This window comes from Nilaparvata lugens, chromosome X, assembly GCF_014356525.2.
Source record: "Nilaparvata lugens isolate BPH chromosome X, ASM1435652v1, whole genome shotgun sequence".
NCBI classification, from domain to species: domain Eukaryota; kingdom Metazoa; phylum Arthropoda; class Insecta; order Hemiptera; family Delphacidae; genus Nilaparvata; species Nilaparvata lugens.
This window is the reverse complement of record NC_052518.1, coordinates 89,754,918-89,770,701: the sequence shown is the minus strand read 5'-3', so window position 1 is coordinate 89,770,701 and position 15,784 is coordinate 89,754,918. Positions and strand designations below refer to the sequence as shown.

The 15,784-nt window shown below is 32.7% G+C and overlaps 2 protein-coding genes across 2 annotated transcripts in view; one reads left to right on the top strand and one right to left on the bottom strand.

Annotated features, from left to right (window-relative positions):
• Nucleotides 1-3,753, top strand: part of LOC111049374 (MAM and LDL-receptor class A domain-containing protein 1-like) — a 43,435-nt gene extending 39,682 nt beyond the window's left edge. Inside the window, exon 20 of the mRNA XM_039442099.1 lies at nt 390-3,753. Within this exon, the coding sequence (XP_039298033.1) occupies nt 390-433 (44 nt within the window). The 3' untranslated portion in view covers nt 434-3,753. The remainder of the gene's footprint in view (nt 1-389) is intronic.
• Nucleotides 3,754-5,879: 2,126 nt separating this feature from the next.
• On the bottom strand, nt 5,880-12,407 carry LOC111049375 (prenylcysteine oxidase). The gene is made up of 5 exons (XM_022335422.2): nt 12,131-12,407; nt 11,264-11,470; nt 10,625-10,802; nt 8,974-9,179; nt 5,880-8,062 (listed from the first exon to the last, which is right to left on the bottom strand). The coding sequence occupies exons 1-5, from the start codon at nt 12,255-12,257 to the stop codon at nt 7,287-7,289; spliced, it is 1,494 nt and encodes a 497-aa protein (XP_022191114.1). The 5' UTR covers nt 12,258-12,407; the 3' UTR covers nt 5,880-7,286.
• Nucleotides 12,408-15,784: the final 3,377 nt, after the last annotated feature.

The following is a 15,784-nucleotide window of genomic DNA, read 5'->3' as shown; positions in this document are numbered from 1 at the left end:
CCAGTTACATACAATTTATTTTTTGCCGTCCTTTTGAATTCTATCATATTAAACGGAACTTAACAAACATAATCTGTTTGACACGCAAAAAATCGTACGTCCAAAAATCGATGTGTGTGTAACTTATGGCTAAACGGTGTTCTATTTCAATTTCAAAAATGTCAATATACATTAGAAAATAGTATAAACACTAACAACTGAAGTTACTAATGAATTGTAAGCTTCGCTGTTTACATATTATATTACATACCTATAATTATCTATTGAACCGTTCCGGTTTACCCATTGAGTTAACCGGTTTTCTACTCTATTTCTCAATAATTTGTTTCTGTAATTTTTTTATTCAAATAATTCAAAATCAATGAATCAATGTGATTTTTCTGTTACAGCACGACCGGAAAAAGCAGAAATCAGCAATCAAGATGGACAGTGAATTATGTAACAAATTATTATCTTCTGCCTCCATTGAATAATGCTTGTACTGCAATACAACACATTTCTGGGTTGTTATGTGTAGAAAAGATCAATAGTGATATCATAATTTAATTTAATAATGTAATTATATGATCAGTGTAGAATAATGGAACAAAAATCTGATTCAGCACACACACTATTTTCCTTGGCCTTGAAATTGTTCTTAGCATTAATGGGCAGGACTAAGATAGTTTGCTAGATTTGCTGATGTCTGTATGAAAACTGGCTGATGGTGGCTGATGTGTCGAGCTGAAAACTGTATCAAATGAAGCAGTAAAGACTGCAAATAATTGTTAAGAAAGCTATACGGTAACACCCTAGTCCAAATTATAGACAAAATAAATTCTGTAAAACTGAGAATATGCTATGCTGAAAGGAAAGCAAAGAAAAATTAAGTTCATTGTTCCAATCTATCGAATCATTTGTTAAAGAAAGCTAAATTCTCCTCAATATATCAGTTTTGAATGAAATATCAGATCATTGATGTTCCCTCCAAGCTGGCTTTACAAAAAAAACTCGAAGACTTGAGTTCATTCTCATGTATTAAAAATTTGTTTGAAATTGGGAAATTTGTTCAAGACAGCTTTCCTCTGAAACTTGAAGTGGAGCTTTTTCAGTTGAACTGTGATTCAGACCTTGCATAATGAAACAATTGCTTTCTCATTGGCCTGTTATGCACCGGTAATGATGAACCCAAATCTACAATCCGTGTACATATTTCCAATCACTATCCTCCATAAAATTTATCAGATAGCACCAGCCATTATCAATACCAAATTCTATTATGTTTTAAGCAGAATGCTTGGATTGAACAGTGACGGTGACACTCCATTACAATTCCTATATCACCCCATGACATACCTTCTTATTTTGTTTCTCAATCCAAGTTCAACCTCCACTCCGCCACAAGTCGGTAACACTATAGGAGTCCTGTAATGGTAGCCACTCTACCCAAGCTACCCGCTCTTCAATACTACACTAATGGCCCTGGTGTCACCGGGCAATTATACAATTTTTCTCCCAATAAGGTATTCCAACCATCACCTCAGTCAATCGCCGTCGTCAAAGAAAGCGCTCCCCCACAAGAAATCATATTGTTTATAGCTTGAACTACTATTTCCAGTGTTGTACATGCTCTTTGATAACTTGAGTAATAGAATTTTCAAAACTATATTATACCTCTAGTCATCTCAAGTATTTTCAGAATGTCTCATCTGAAATGTTTTGGTGTTTTAAAAGCGAAATAATACCGTATAGTTTGTAGCTGGAACTACAATGATTAATTTGAATTGTGCATGAACTTGTCTAATATTATAATAATCTTCTCATCTACCATTCACAATGTAAACATTAAACATTAATAGAACTGCAAAATGTTGAAAGGAATTTGTAATCTCCAGTATTTTCAAAATGATTCATCAGGTGTTCTGTTCTGTTGGAAAGCGAAATCATGTTGTTTGTAGCTAGAATCACTGCACTAGAAAAATGTGTATAAAAATAGATCTCAAGCCATGAGTGTTAATTATAAAAAAATAGCTCCATAAATAAGTACTTAGTGAGGGTTGGATGGTGGGGTTGACCGCGGTGGTCCACCACCAAAACCTTTCCCAAAATGAGGGTGGAGGCCGATATGTTCCACAACTCCCTCACCTAATTCCTATCAGAGTTCTGTTCATGTCAGGTCACGAACTTTGCTCCAGGAAACTATATTTCGAAGATTCCTTAATAATTTTAAACCAACGGTAAAGGATAGATTATATCGGGTGAGAAGTTGTCTGTAATCTGTTCTATTAAACTTTATACAATCATACAACTTTGTAGATACTAAAACATTAAAACATATATAGAACTCAATTATTACTGTACATTTGGGGAGTAATGTTGGCTTGTAGACTAACCATAAAAATTGTTCTTGAAAAAATTGGGGGAAACTTTCTCTGAAAAGACGGATTTTTTTGAATTTTGTAATAATTTTCAGCAGACTACTACAAGTTGTTATTTATGTTTATCATTGGAACAATAACTGTTTATTATTGTAGGTCAACAATAGTCTGGTAACTTCTATTTACCATTAAAATACATTCTATAATAATTTGTGGTAATAATAATTATTGAAGTTTTAATTCCATCAATGGCAACTACTATCTACTGTACTAGAATTATAACAATATTCTATTTTAGAGAATGGAGGATAAATATATTGACATATCTCAAATATCCAATACAGAATACAAATACGATAAGTAGTATCAAGTACCGTAAAATATCATGAATCAGTTGATTTTAATAATTGAAGAGAAGACTGCGGCCATTTGATCTCTTACTTTAAAATAAAATCCTATATTTCATCATATAGTTACCATTTTGTTTTCCCATATATTCTTCCACATACTTTGGTTTGATCTTCAATAAACAATATTCGTGAAGTAGAAATAATTATTTAAAATGTGGCCATGCCCTTACCCCTGCTCACTTTTATTGGAGTAAAATATAATCCCTTATATTCCACAGTATTGTTACCAATTATTATTTGCCGAAGAATTCTTCCATATCTTCAATCGTTAAGTTATATTGAAACACTTGGTGTATAACTGGAAAACAATACAATGAGGATGCTTTTTTCTTCTGTTACTTACTATTCAGTAAAATACTTGAATAACTTCTGAGCTCTACAATCCATCACAGGCGTTCAACCGTATTAGCCTACAATAGGTCTTTGAATAAATTATAAATAAGTACAACCCTTAGAAAGCCTAGCCTTGTAAAGCTATTGGCTAAAATGGTGATATCACGTAGTTTTTACTCCATATAAGGCTCTCGAGGTGCTGGAATATTGTGAGACTTTCGATATGAACAAGTTTTTTTTGTAGATCATCTGTAAACTAGACTTCCGGTTTTATTTGACTACATTACCTACTATATTCAAAAAGTGTGTCTTTGATGTCAAAACATCTTTTGATGCTGAGAAAATTTTACTACAACGCTTTGAATATGAAATTTTAAATTAAAATATTCATAATATAAAAACATATGGTATTGACGTTTGTATACTCAATCTGTTATCGGCGAGCTTATAATATGAAAAAAATGTAAAAGGTTTATAAAAAATGTATAGAATCTATCAATTTCTATTTATCTTAAATAGTGTAGTATTTCAATAGGCTATTCAAGAAAATTGCTTCCAACATCTAGTCAAAGATGTGTGAAAATTACCAATATTACTATTATATCATATTTGTACTGTTTCTAGATTAAAATGTTTTCTTTGATGATTAAAAACAGAATATTATTTAAATAAATACACTCCCATCAAACACATCCTTGAAGTAATAATAATTAGTGTTTGTGTTGAGTATAGCGGGCCATTCACTATCTGATTTCTCGACCAAAAATGTTGAACCGATAGTTGGATCTTTCATCACTCACACACCGACTGGTTGTCCACAAGTTAGTCCAACTACATTCCAACTCGACTCTAACTACACGGCTGACATTGGCATGTCGGACCTCCAGTTTATTAAACTCGTCCGGCTAGACATCCAAAATTCGACGTAACATCAACAACCCCATTCACGTTCCGACGTTGAAAATGTTGAACCTCAAATAGGACAAGAAATTGGATAGTGAATAAACCACCAATTTTCATCTTATTCTCTAACTAGTATATTGGTGGTATACCTAGTACTTATTCTCTAGGATTGGTGAAAATTATGGAAACAGCTAAATATTTCTTTTACAAGTATAATTTGACAGTAGGTTTCATTGGGGATACTATTCGAATTGAAAAACTACTTTTCTGTCGCTTCCAAATGTTGGTTCGCCATCTTGGATCCAACTTCATTTTTTTTAAATAAGGTGTGATAAATGATTTCGGTACCGTACAGAATTTAAAGATAAAATCAATGGCGAAAACCGCATATCGATATCTGAAACTGTTTCTAAGATACTTATTTTAGTATAAAATACAAAAATTATCCATGTGATAACATTAAGGGCCGGTTTCCGAGCTCGGCATTTAGCTAAGTTCTACACTTTAAGGCTGTGCAAAGGCTAAAAATAAATTTTCTACTCGTGATATTCTTCGATTTGTATATCATCAAGCTATCAAAATGAAAAAGTTTTCTCAGGAAAACTTTCTTTTCTGATCATTACTTTTTGAGATATGAGCGACTGAAGTTTGAATTTTGGGACAGAACATTTCAAATTCGGTACGATATAAATCCATGAGATTTAGAGGAAAAAGTTATTCAATTTACCATAAATAACTCAACTATAAGTTATTTTTAGTAAATTGAATAACTATCTTAAAAATTGATATTTTCAGAGAATTTTTGTTTTACTAGATCAACAATACCATAGGCCTATGAAGAATCCATCCTCTAAATCTCATGGATTTATCTCTTACCGAATTTGAAATGTTCTGTCCCCAAAATTTAAACTTTAGGCGCTCATATCTCAAAAAGAAATGATCAGAAAAAAAAGTTTTCCTGAGAAAACTTTTTCATTTTGAAAGCTTGATGATATACAGATCACAAAACTTTGAAAAATATCAGGAGTAAAAAGTTTATTTTTAGCCTTTGCACAGCCTTAAACAGCTGGAGTCAGAATATTAGCTTTATAAAACGGGGCGTAGTTGCAGTAAACAGTTGCAGAAAAATAAATCTTTATTTTCTCATTTCTATAATTGGAAACGTTTTTCCTTGATGAAATGAAACATTCCTAAATAATTCAAAATAGCTGAAACTTTACACTATTTTCTCTTTATGATTAGATGCTACTATAAGCGTTTACTCAAAAAATAAAATTTGATGATTTGGATTTTCAATTTACTCATCTATTTCATTTTTGTATAGTAGGTATATTAGTATCTTTGATGTCTGAAACAGTCTGCGATATTGATGTGCGGGTTTCGACTTTCATTTTTTCCTAAAATTCTGTGTCGAAATCATGTATCATACTACCTATTTAAAAAATGAAGATGAATTCAAAATGAAAATAAATTTGAATCTAAGATGTGGACCAAAATTTTGAAGCGTCATAAAAGTAGGTTAGCTTTATTCGAATAGGATCCACAATGAAACCTACTGTCAAATTGTAATATAAAAGAAATCAAGCTGTTTCCATAAAATTATGGCGTGATATTTCTTTTACAAGAAACCTTCCTATTTCCTATTTTTTGAATCTTCCATCACATAAGTTATTAAGTGATTTACCTACTGTATATGAAGCCTATTTCTGTTATTTTATTCAAATAATTCATTTGAAATCTTCCAAGTTTAATAATTCTAAATCCTCAGTTTCAACTTTTCTGATGAGTCATGCGTCTTTCCTACTTTTATTTTAGAGAAAGTTAATTTATATCCAGAATTTGCTTTCGCAACAGGTATAACAAAAATAAGACTCAATTACAAATGTGAAAAATTTATTAACTCCAGAAAACACAAAATAGTTGAAAAATGAAAATAATTGAGCAAATTATAAATGAATAACTTTTCAACGAACAGTATCTTTGAACTTTGAACATAATGCGAAAATAAGTTTGAACTAATGACAACTCAGAATAATAAAGCTAATACAAGAAACAAGTCTAGGAGTAATATGAATAAACTTTGGATATTCCAATCAGCCTTCCACGTGAATATGTTTCAATCTTCACAAGTCAGTGTCATTAAATCTAAAATTATTTGGTCCTAGAACTAGAATTTAGGCCTTTCAATCGTTTTTCTATCAAACTCCTTAGATAAAATATAAAGATATATGATGTATCTTTATTCTCAATAATACTTGTGTATCTTGACCCGTAATAATTATTACACTAATGCATTGGTAATGATTATTTTCAAAGATAGCACAAAAAATTCAACTATTAACTCTATTCAAATGCATAATCAATCATTGACAAATTGTATTCGATACCAATTCAGATAAACTGTAAGAGATCATGAAATTGAAATTACCAGCGAATCAATTTTGGAGAACTATAACCATCAACATTATTTGGAGATTGAATTAAGCATTTCTTTTCCAGAAATACTCAAATAGTTGGAACATTGTATATTTTGTGAAATTAACCACAAGATAATGTTTCAGCCACAGAGAATGGGCTATAAATACATTAAATCAAATCTAATAACAAAAGATAAAGCAGTTCTAATACATCAGTCTCGAATATTCAAGCCTGTTTAACAAATCTTTTTTCACAGCCCATAGCTTCTACTTCACAATAGATCCGCAAACAATTTGAAGAATGTATTTCCCCAAAGATTTGAATAGAAAAGCCACCATATATTATTTTCCCATTCCATAGCCCAAAATTTCCTACTAGTAGCATGAGTAAATCGATATAAATTACATCTTAAATGTAATTTGAAACAACATTGGACTCGAATAGGACATTTTTTCTACAATACACAAATCAAATCTTGTACTTGTTGATTTCACAGCCATGGGATCAATTGGAAATTAGCCAAACACAAACTAGTCAGAAAAACTATTACTACACACTAAATGCTAATAAACGACTTGAAAATCAACATTATTGAATATTAAATTCATTTAAATATTTAATAGTTCTCAACCTCTGGCTCTTACTCATGAAGTCAGAAAAACAAGTAATACACACTAAATACTAATAAACGACTTGAAAGATGAACATTAGAAATCAATATAGAAACCCTTTAAATATTCACGAACTCACTCCTCTGGTTCTACTTATGAGAGATAATTATTGGTCTCTTTACAAACTAATAGACTCAATATTATTGAATGAATCGAAGGAAATGAGAATTGCTGAATATTTGCGAGACTGGTTCTTACTTGTGCCAGAAATTATCGGGCCCTTTGCAGAAGAAACAAGATCTGTAGTCGTTGCTCCTCTGCCACACTCTGTGGATGATCACAGCAATATTTTTTGCTGACAAAACGCTCATTTCAATAGCACTGGCAGCCCATTCCACCGCGTTCAAATAATACATGTTTTGCTGAATGAAAAACGAATCTTCAATTGGAGCGGGTACTTCGTATTGGGGGTAAGCTTCCCATACTTTCTCCAGTCTCACTATAAAATCTTCCTCAAAAAGCATTTCCAGTTCGAAATCATTCAAAGGTTCATCGGAGAATATTTTCCACAATTCGATTTTGGAATCATCTTTTGACAATCTAGACAGCGAGTTGAACATGAGATTGGAGTTGGGTGTGTAGATTTCAGTAGGAAGTGGATCGACCGAGCAATTGAACACAGAGTAGTTGAGACTGCCTTCGACGATGGTGACGTGAGTGGTATGATAGGGACGAGGTTTGTACAGTTCGGTGAGTATATTGTGCCCGAAGTCGATTGGAAATTCGCTGTTTTCTGTGATGGGAGCTGCGACCACGACAATATCATATGCTTCGGTATGACGAAGATCACCCTCACTTGTTTGCGGAAATGAAAGATGGTAGTTTCTGTCAAATTCGTTGTACAATATTTGATAAACTGGAGAGCGCAAAATGAGAGCTGACGATGCTTTCAGAAGTTCCTCCGCGACTCGACGATTTCCGCCTTTCACCGACCACAGTTCTGGCATTGCTCCAGCCAGTGAAACCGAACCTGAGATCAAATATTACATGACTGAATTAAACGGAGCACATTTACTTTCTTCTTATCGGTAATGGTGGTAAATGGACCCATTGCCCATTCACAATTCTAGGACTAATTTTGACATGAATCGGAAAAAACGATAATCAAAAATGTCTCGAGTATCCGACTTAAAGCTGCCGGGGGAAGGTGTGATAATACATAAAATTACTCAAAGTCCAAAATATATTGAAAAGTTTTGAATTACACTTGTTCATTAACTGAGCTATAACTATTATATTTCACCGTGTACTATTACTTCATACTATTATCAGAATTATATTAATATTGCTGGGCTACTTTGACTAGCATTGTTTTTTCTCAACTGGGAGCGTTTTGTCCAATAAGGACGGAATCATTTCCACTCGCATTGACCCCAAGCCTCTTTGGAAAATCGAATGCATCTAAGGAGTGGTAGTGGACCAATTCAGTTAGATCTTGGTTCTGTTAAGTCCACTACTGCTGGCAGCTTTGATCAGTAAGTTAGTTCGTTTAAAACAAAGACGCCTTCATCAAGATACATAGCCCTAGTTTTATCCAAAATCTCAAAGCAGCTCTATAATAATTACAAAGTAATTCTTATGAAAATACAGAAAATGGAACTTTTGATCTCAGACAAAGCTTCAAGTTTTAAGGGATTATACTGTCCCTACTTCCCTAATGATATATGTTTTTCACGTTGCTGTTGTTTTTATCTACTCAGCACACCACCAAAGCATACAATTGATCAATTTCAGGATAAATTTATTAGAAATGCAGCTCTGTAGTTCCAAATAAAATTTCAACATGATTTCGTGAGCGCTCAACGCACAAATCATGAAGATATCAAGTGAGTAACAATTCTAGTCAAATCATTGAATATCAAAGCAGGTTGATTTGCTTACCAACAAATTGATGCAAATTTCCTCCTTGTCCATAATTCACGCGCATGATTGGCAGAATAATTTCTTCATACATCAGATCACCAAACTCCAGCCTGAATGCATCTTCAATGGTGACGTTCCGCATCGCAGGAAAAGAAGGGTGCATGTATTCCAGCATGTGTTCGGCAGAACGAAAGGCGTATCCTTTCTCCAAAGTACTGTATGCCCTGTTGGAACAAAATTAAACCAATTAAATAAAACAGATTGGCAACACGCACAAGTTACACAAAAACAATAATTACAGTCATCACAATCACAACGTCAGGTTAACAATGAGGAATCTCGTCATACATTTTTGTATAAACTGCCTTTTACGATCTCACGTTTGACTTGTATGTGCAAACAAGTTCTTATCCTATTCCATGACTAGATACTAATCTAAAGTATCTCATTTAAATCCTTCATACTTGAATAAAAGTCTTGCAGTACTTCTAGAATATAAATCATGATTGTCATCTCAATACATGACAAATTACAAACCAGAACATTTGAAAATGGCATGAATTGAGAAATATATTTTATTTTCAAAATAAAAAAAGAGTACTGAATCTTTAAAGAAAACACATAGCAGTTATCCATTTACTTACAGAATAATATGGGTTGAGAGCATGAATAAAATAAAAGCTTCAACTTGGAATGATGATTTTCCATGCCTTCCAATATAGCCTTGGACATCATAGACACTAGTGTCGCCCAGCTACTTTCGAGCACAAACTGGCGCCATCTAGTCTGTCATGATGTAGGTGTAAAATTGCATGCTACCTTTCTGCTGATATAAGATATTAGCATCATATCATAGCTAATGAAACCTATGTGAGCAACTACATATACATAATGATAGAAAATCTATTTTGAAGCTACTACAACTTCCTTATTTTTGGGTATTTCGGAAATCGGTCATCTGCTTTGAAAAAAATTAAGGGTAATTGATCCGAATCTGGAATCAGAATCTTTCTGTGTTTATTTTCATGAAGTTGAAAAAAGGATGAGTCATCAGATGACGGGCGCTAAAAAATATATCTCCAGACCTGCAGCAGGCAAGGCGCATTTTACTGTCGCCAGTAGAGCCAATCAAGTCAGGAAAGTAAAGATCACTTACAGCTAAATCTTGTCGCCTTGTTTGTCAATATTGAATTGTTGCTGTAGCTTGCCGCTCTTTTCTTGCCACGGGCCTATCAAGCTAGGAGTGATTGTAACAACTTCGTCTTTCTAGATAGGATATCTTAGGGTGGCCACTAACGACTGGAAAAGTACCAGGACATGTCTTCGAACGAAAAAGACATTGATTCACGGGAAAGGCTTCGAGCAAAAACAGCTGTTCAACAGCAGCTTCTAACATAAAATAAACAAACAATAACAATAAATAAATTACAAATTATAATGATAAAAAACATTTAACCTCAAATAGAGCGGAGAAAAAAATAAAAAACAACAAAAATTACGAAAACCTAACCTCAAAAAGCTTTGTTGGAAGCCTTTCGCTGATTACACATGTATTACGAGCATGTGAGTAGGTACACAAAGGTTCAACACACTTGTCCTGTCGTTAGTGGCCTCCCTTAGTCTTACACCTCTTTACTTCAACTATTACACAGAAAGCATTAGAAGTTACCGTTCGAATCTGTCCAGCATGAATTCGATGTTCCTGAAGAAGTGGTAGCTGTTGCTCAAGCCGTAACGGTAAACCATTCGAATCCAGTCGATGATATTCCATCCAGATTCCAGAAAAATGAATTCCTTTCCATTGTAGATTCCAGCTCTACCCGGAGCAATAACCTCATACTCTAGACCTGTGGAAAATGATATGTTATCATTGAACATGAAAAATATGACAGACCTACATTATGCATAATTAGAACAGAATAATGAATATTTTTAAAAAATATAGGTACGGACATTTAATAGTGCCATAGAGCAGAATTTAATAGAGCCATATTGAGATATACAACGTGCCAAGGTTAGATGAGAAATAAAGGTAATCTACATGTACTGTTACAACGTTCAATTTCAAACATTATTTTCAAATAGTCTCATAGTATTTATGAATAATTCGATTATTTTCAAGAATTACACCATTCTTGAAGAAATCACAAAAACTGATACGGTATGCTATCAAAAGCGCCGGAATCAGAAATAGAAAGTTTTTATTCAATTATAAGACAAAAATGATGGAAGCATTGACAGTGAGAGAAAACTTGGTTTCCCAAAAAATTAATAGAAATTAGGTATATGAGTCAAGAAAAATTCAAACCAAATTTCTTCACAAAGCTCCTCATGTATTTGTTCCTGGGATGAAGAACAGCACCTCCAAGCTCAACCTCGATTCCCCCAATTAATTGCGATTTCAAACGTCCTCCAACCTCATCGGCTTCGAAAATATCAATGTAGACATCTTTCTCAAATAGCTCTGACAGAAAGTAGGCACACGAAGTGCCTCCAATGCCGGCACCAATGATTGCTGAAAATAAAATAAAATTATGCAGCTAATCGATAGCAAGATCAAACATATTGTTTCCATATTCATTCCTAGTAAAGGCTCTGAATAACTAGTGTGATCAGTAGCCTATTCGAGTTACAAGTAGTCAGGTGGGACAAACAATGGGCTTCATCATAGGCCCAACTAAATGGTTGTAGATACTTGGCCAACTTTCATCAAATTTAATTCCCTTTTGGACCCAACACATTTGATGAATAAAAATATCTAGGATTGAATAATTTATGAAAAGTTATAATAAAAAATGATCTTACATGAAAAATGAATGTGTATTAAGCTAATAATGTCAGGTTGGTACCTAGCTCTATAGAATTTGTTCTATAAATGCACATAAATTTTTCATTTATTATGCACGAAAAACTGCAATGGATACTATTAATGGTGATAAATTAGCAAAAGTTGACACAGAAAGAAGGCTCGTTTTCTTAGGGTTACAGGTAGGCTAACTAGAAAATGTTTGTCATAGTTAGACTCTGTTAGAAGGAACTTTTTTATAAGAAATAAAATTTGAATTATGAATGATCTTGGTGTGTGTTGATTATATTACATGGCTAAATAATAAATTATTAATTTCTAACGTTATTCACGACAATATTAAACGATTAAATTGAATAAAACGCTTACCAATTGATGGTTTCTTGCCACATTCTCTTTTGAACAATGAAAACACATCAACAGCCCCAGCATTGAACCCAAAAAAGTATAATATCACAATTGATGACAAAGAATACTTAAGCAAAGTGAAACCCATTTTCTACTAATTCTAAATCGATTTGAATGTCATTTCATAACATTAAAGATGAAAATAAAGACGATCAACAGCCTACCGTTAAAATAGATTTCAAAGTTCAAACAAGAAATGAAAAATTAGCTTGATGCAGGATGCAGGTACGGTAACATTAACATAACACATTCACTTCCTCTTGGTATCTGTTAAAATTGCTACCGGAAATTATTAATCTCATATTTTTTAAAATCATGATGGGAGGAATCATATATTTATAACATAATTATATTTTGAAAAATATTCTTCCATCAACCATGATGATATTTTTTAGTTTATATTGCAAAGACACTATTTTCACATGCACCATACAGTGAAACCAAAAGTTACTAAAACCTCAAATTGCTCGATTTGAAAGTTTAACGTTGTAAAGTTCTTTGATAACTGAGGAAAATTTGGCTGCAGGCAAACATGAACGTTATAGCCTTTATAGAAATCACCACATTATAGATTGCTTATTAATTCAGTCTCTTGTTACTTCAACATTAAATTCTAATGTTGTCAGTGGAGATTTGTTATCAAGTTTTCAAATTAGTTGAATGGCTCAACTTCTTGAAACGTGACTTGATGAAATCTTGATCTTTCCAGTTTAAAGCCTGTACAATATATATTTTGATAAATTATAACTTGTTACTTGGTTTCAATTTTTGCCTTATTAGGTACCGTACCAGTTTAGTTCAGAGCCTGAAAAGAAGACAATCACAAAATCCTGGGATTGAAGATCAAGTTTATGTAATAAGATCATAATATTAGGCTATCTGATTGCATGAACCCCCTTGGTTGTCACCACACCCACTTGGTTAGGGACACTGATTGTAGGCCTATTGGAGCCTTCAATTAGAATGATCTATTATGTAATCAAAAGTATGCATGTAAAGCCCATTTATTGATCCACCCATATTTTGTACGGTAATATTCCATACAAACACTCTATTACCGTTATATGAACCTACAGCAAGCGAATTCATTGTGCTTGATGGACAATTTGATATTTTCACCATTGCAAAATCTACTTTGAAGTGAAGATTGAATTCTATTTTCAATAATTGAAAGTCTCCCGCATCGAGTTTGGATGATCATTTCCCAATAATTTTTTGTTGGTGAGTGGTCGCTCAGACTTCGTGTGGGATTTATTCGGGTGGAATGAGATATACGGTAGTGCATGTCATGTCTTGTATTTCTGATTCAGTAATTATGTAGCATATTTTTCTAACATTATTTTTAAGATACTTTATTAGTTTATAATGAGATCTCTATCTTTTCTCTCTCGTTATTATTTACTAAACTTATTTTCACTTAATTCTTCCTCTATTCTTTTTTACCACTTTCTTTCAATTGTTTTTGTACACCAGGTTTTTAAATTGTATTCTAATAATAATATCTTGTGTTAGTTGTATTGTCCATCTTAAATTTCTACATCAGTTTAGGACGTTCGTCATGAGTGCACTTGGGCTATGCCTGTAGCACTCATATGTATGTATCAATAAGTAAATATTCGATATGGACTTCCATCTTCACTGGGTGATAGATAGAAAAAGGTGTTCAATTGAAAAAAAAATGTTGTACAAAATTAGATTACTTTCATCTCATTATGGCCAAATCAAGTACCTACGATAAAATGGAATTTTGTACCTTTACTGAATTGTTTACATTGTGATGTCTTTAATTGTAAAATTTGTAAATATAACAATATATTATTATCATTAGGTTAAAATAGTTGAACAGTTCTCCAAGAACCCAATAATAATTCATTTGAAATCTTTTCCAACAATCAATATGAACATAATTGTGCTGATCTGTTCAAAACTGATGTGATGGATGAAAGTATGTGAATACAAAATAAATGGTGTCATTTTACATCCTATTAGGACAGAATAATTGTGTTTGGAGTAGAATTGCTGAGAGCATACTGAGACATTCATAAATATTACAAGCGCCATCCAGCCTGGTGACTATGATGCTACCTATTGTGTTAAAAACTAACATGATAATAATAATGTTACATTTATGATATTGTACAGTAATTCATCAGAATTAATTTTCTAGGTCCACTACATAGAAAATAAAATGTCTCATGTCAGTTACTGTCAGAAGTAAATGTTCTAGCTGCATAAAATAATGGATGATTGTGGTAGTTGAAGTAAAACAATAAAAGTTTCTGATATTCATGACTTTTCAAGGATTTAATAGAACCAAAAGTACCTAATAAAAGCCATTAGTAAATTCGTATGGCTTCAGTTGGTGGGGAGTCCCATGCTGGAAGGTTCCGGATCACCTGGATATATCATTCAAGCCGTCAATAATGGGCCTTACGACTGTCATACTTCAGCCGGGACCGACTATTAACGTGCCAATCCGATAACACAATGCTATATCAAGATAAGATTGTAGATTGTTATATTATCATAATAAAAGTGTGTCAGTTACAGAGGAATTTTTATCATAAATAAATTTACAAATAGCGCATTCATAATTTCAGCTTTGTTAATTTATTGACTACAATGTAAGTCTTCAAGTGTATTTCAGTTTTTGCTTTTGTCTTATGCAATACAGGTGCATATATACAAATTAGTATAATATATATTATTATAGCAAGCATTTGATTGCAGTTGATTGACGAATCTACATACCCCTTTTATAGGTGTTCAATAGATGATTCAATAATAATTGAGTTATTCTATATGGACAAGTCATATTCATATTATAATCATGTAAAAATCTCCTTATAATTCAATTTATTTTCAAATCGTGACCAGTTTTTATACTAAGAAAGGCTTTGTACTCATGTAAAATTCAAGAAAACACAAGAGTATAAGCATCATATTCACAAATCATATTTATTATTCAATTTAATATTTCCATAATATATAGTTTATTGCTTACCAATCAATAATTTTTTGTTTAAATTATTATTTTACTGCGTTAATCATATCTTTGTTTTTTCTATACACTGATCACAACACTGGAAATGTGGTCAGTTGAACTTTTTCAAGAATGTTTTTAAATTTCTATTATGTACCGTAATTATATTTTTGAGGTGGAAATGCATTAATTTATTCATTCAAATCATCTCTCGGTATTTTGAAACTCACCTGTGACTGAGTTTCATTTTCCAATTGATTATTGATCTCCCATCACCATTCCTCACACCCCACGCCCACGCACAAGTCTAGGACTCGTGTGGGCATCAGAATAAAAAAAAAACCCAGCCCACTCTGCAAAAGTGTCGGTCCCTGGTGGATTCCTATCGAAATATTTCATCAATATCAATAATCCTGTGGTGTAAAGTGTTGCCAACTTAAGAGGTTCATCCCCTAGAGAGAATTTCAAGCCACCAAAACACAATATTCGAGAGATAAGCTACATGGTTACTATGTCCCGTAACTAGGAGAAATCCTACTCATATTTTCTTTCCATGGACGATATACTTTCTAATAAAACTTTATAGTAGATAACCGTATTCAGATTGGAGTTATGGTTTTTGAAAATCATCA

Excerpts from the sequence above, each read along its gene's own strand:
- LOC111049375 (XM_022335422.2), bottom strand. The coding sequence starts at position 12,257 with ATGGGTTTCACTTTGCTTAAGTATTCTTTGTCATCAATTGTGATATTA. Across the intron at positions 11,471-12,130 it reads TGGCAAGAAACCATCAATTG|CAATCATTGGTGCCGGCATT; the intron begins GTAAGCGTTTTA and ends TTTTATTTTCAG. Across the intron at positions 8,063-8,973 it reads AAATTTGCATCAATTTGTTG|GTTCGGTTTCACTGGCTGGA; the intron begins GTAAGCAAATCA and ends ATTTGATCTCAG.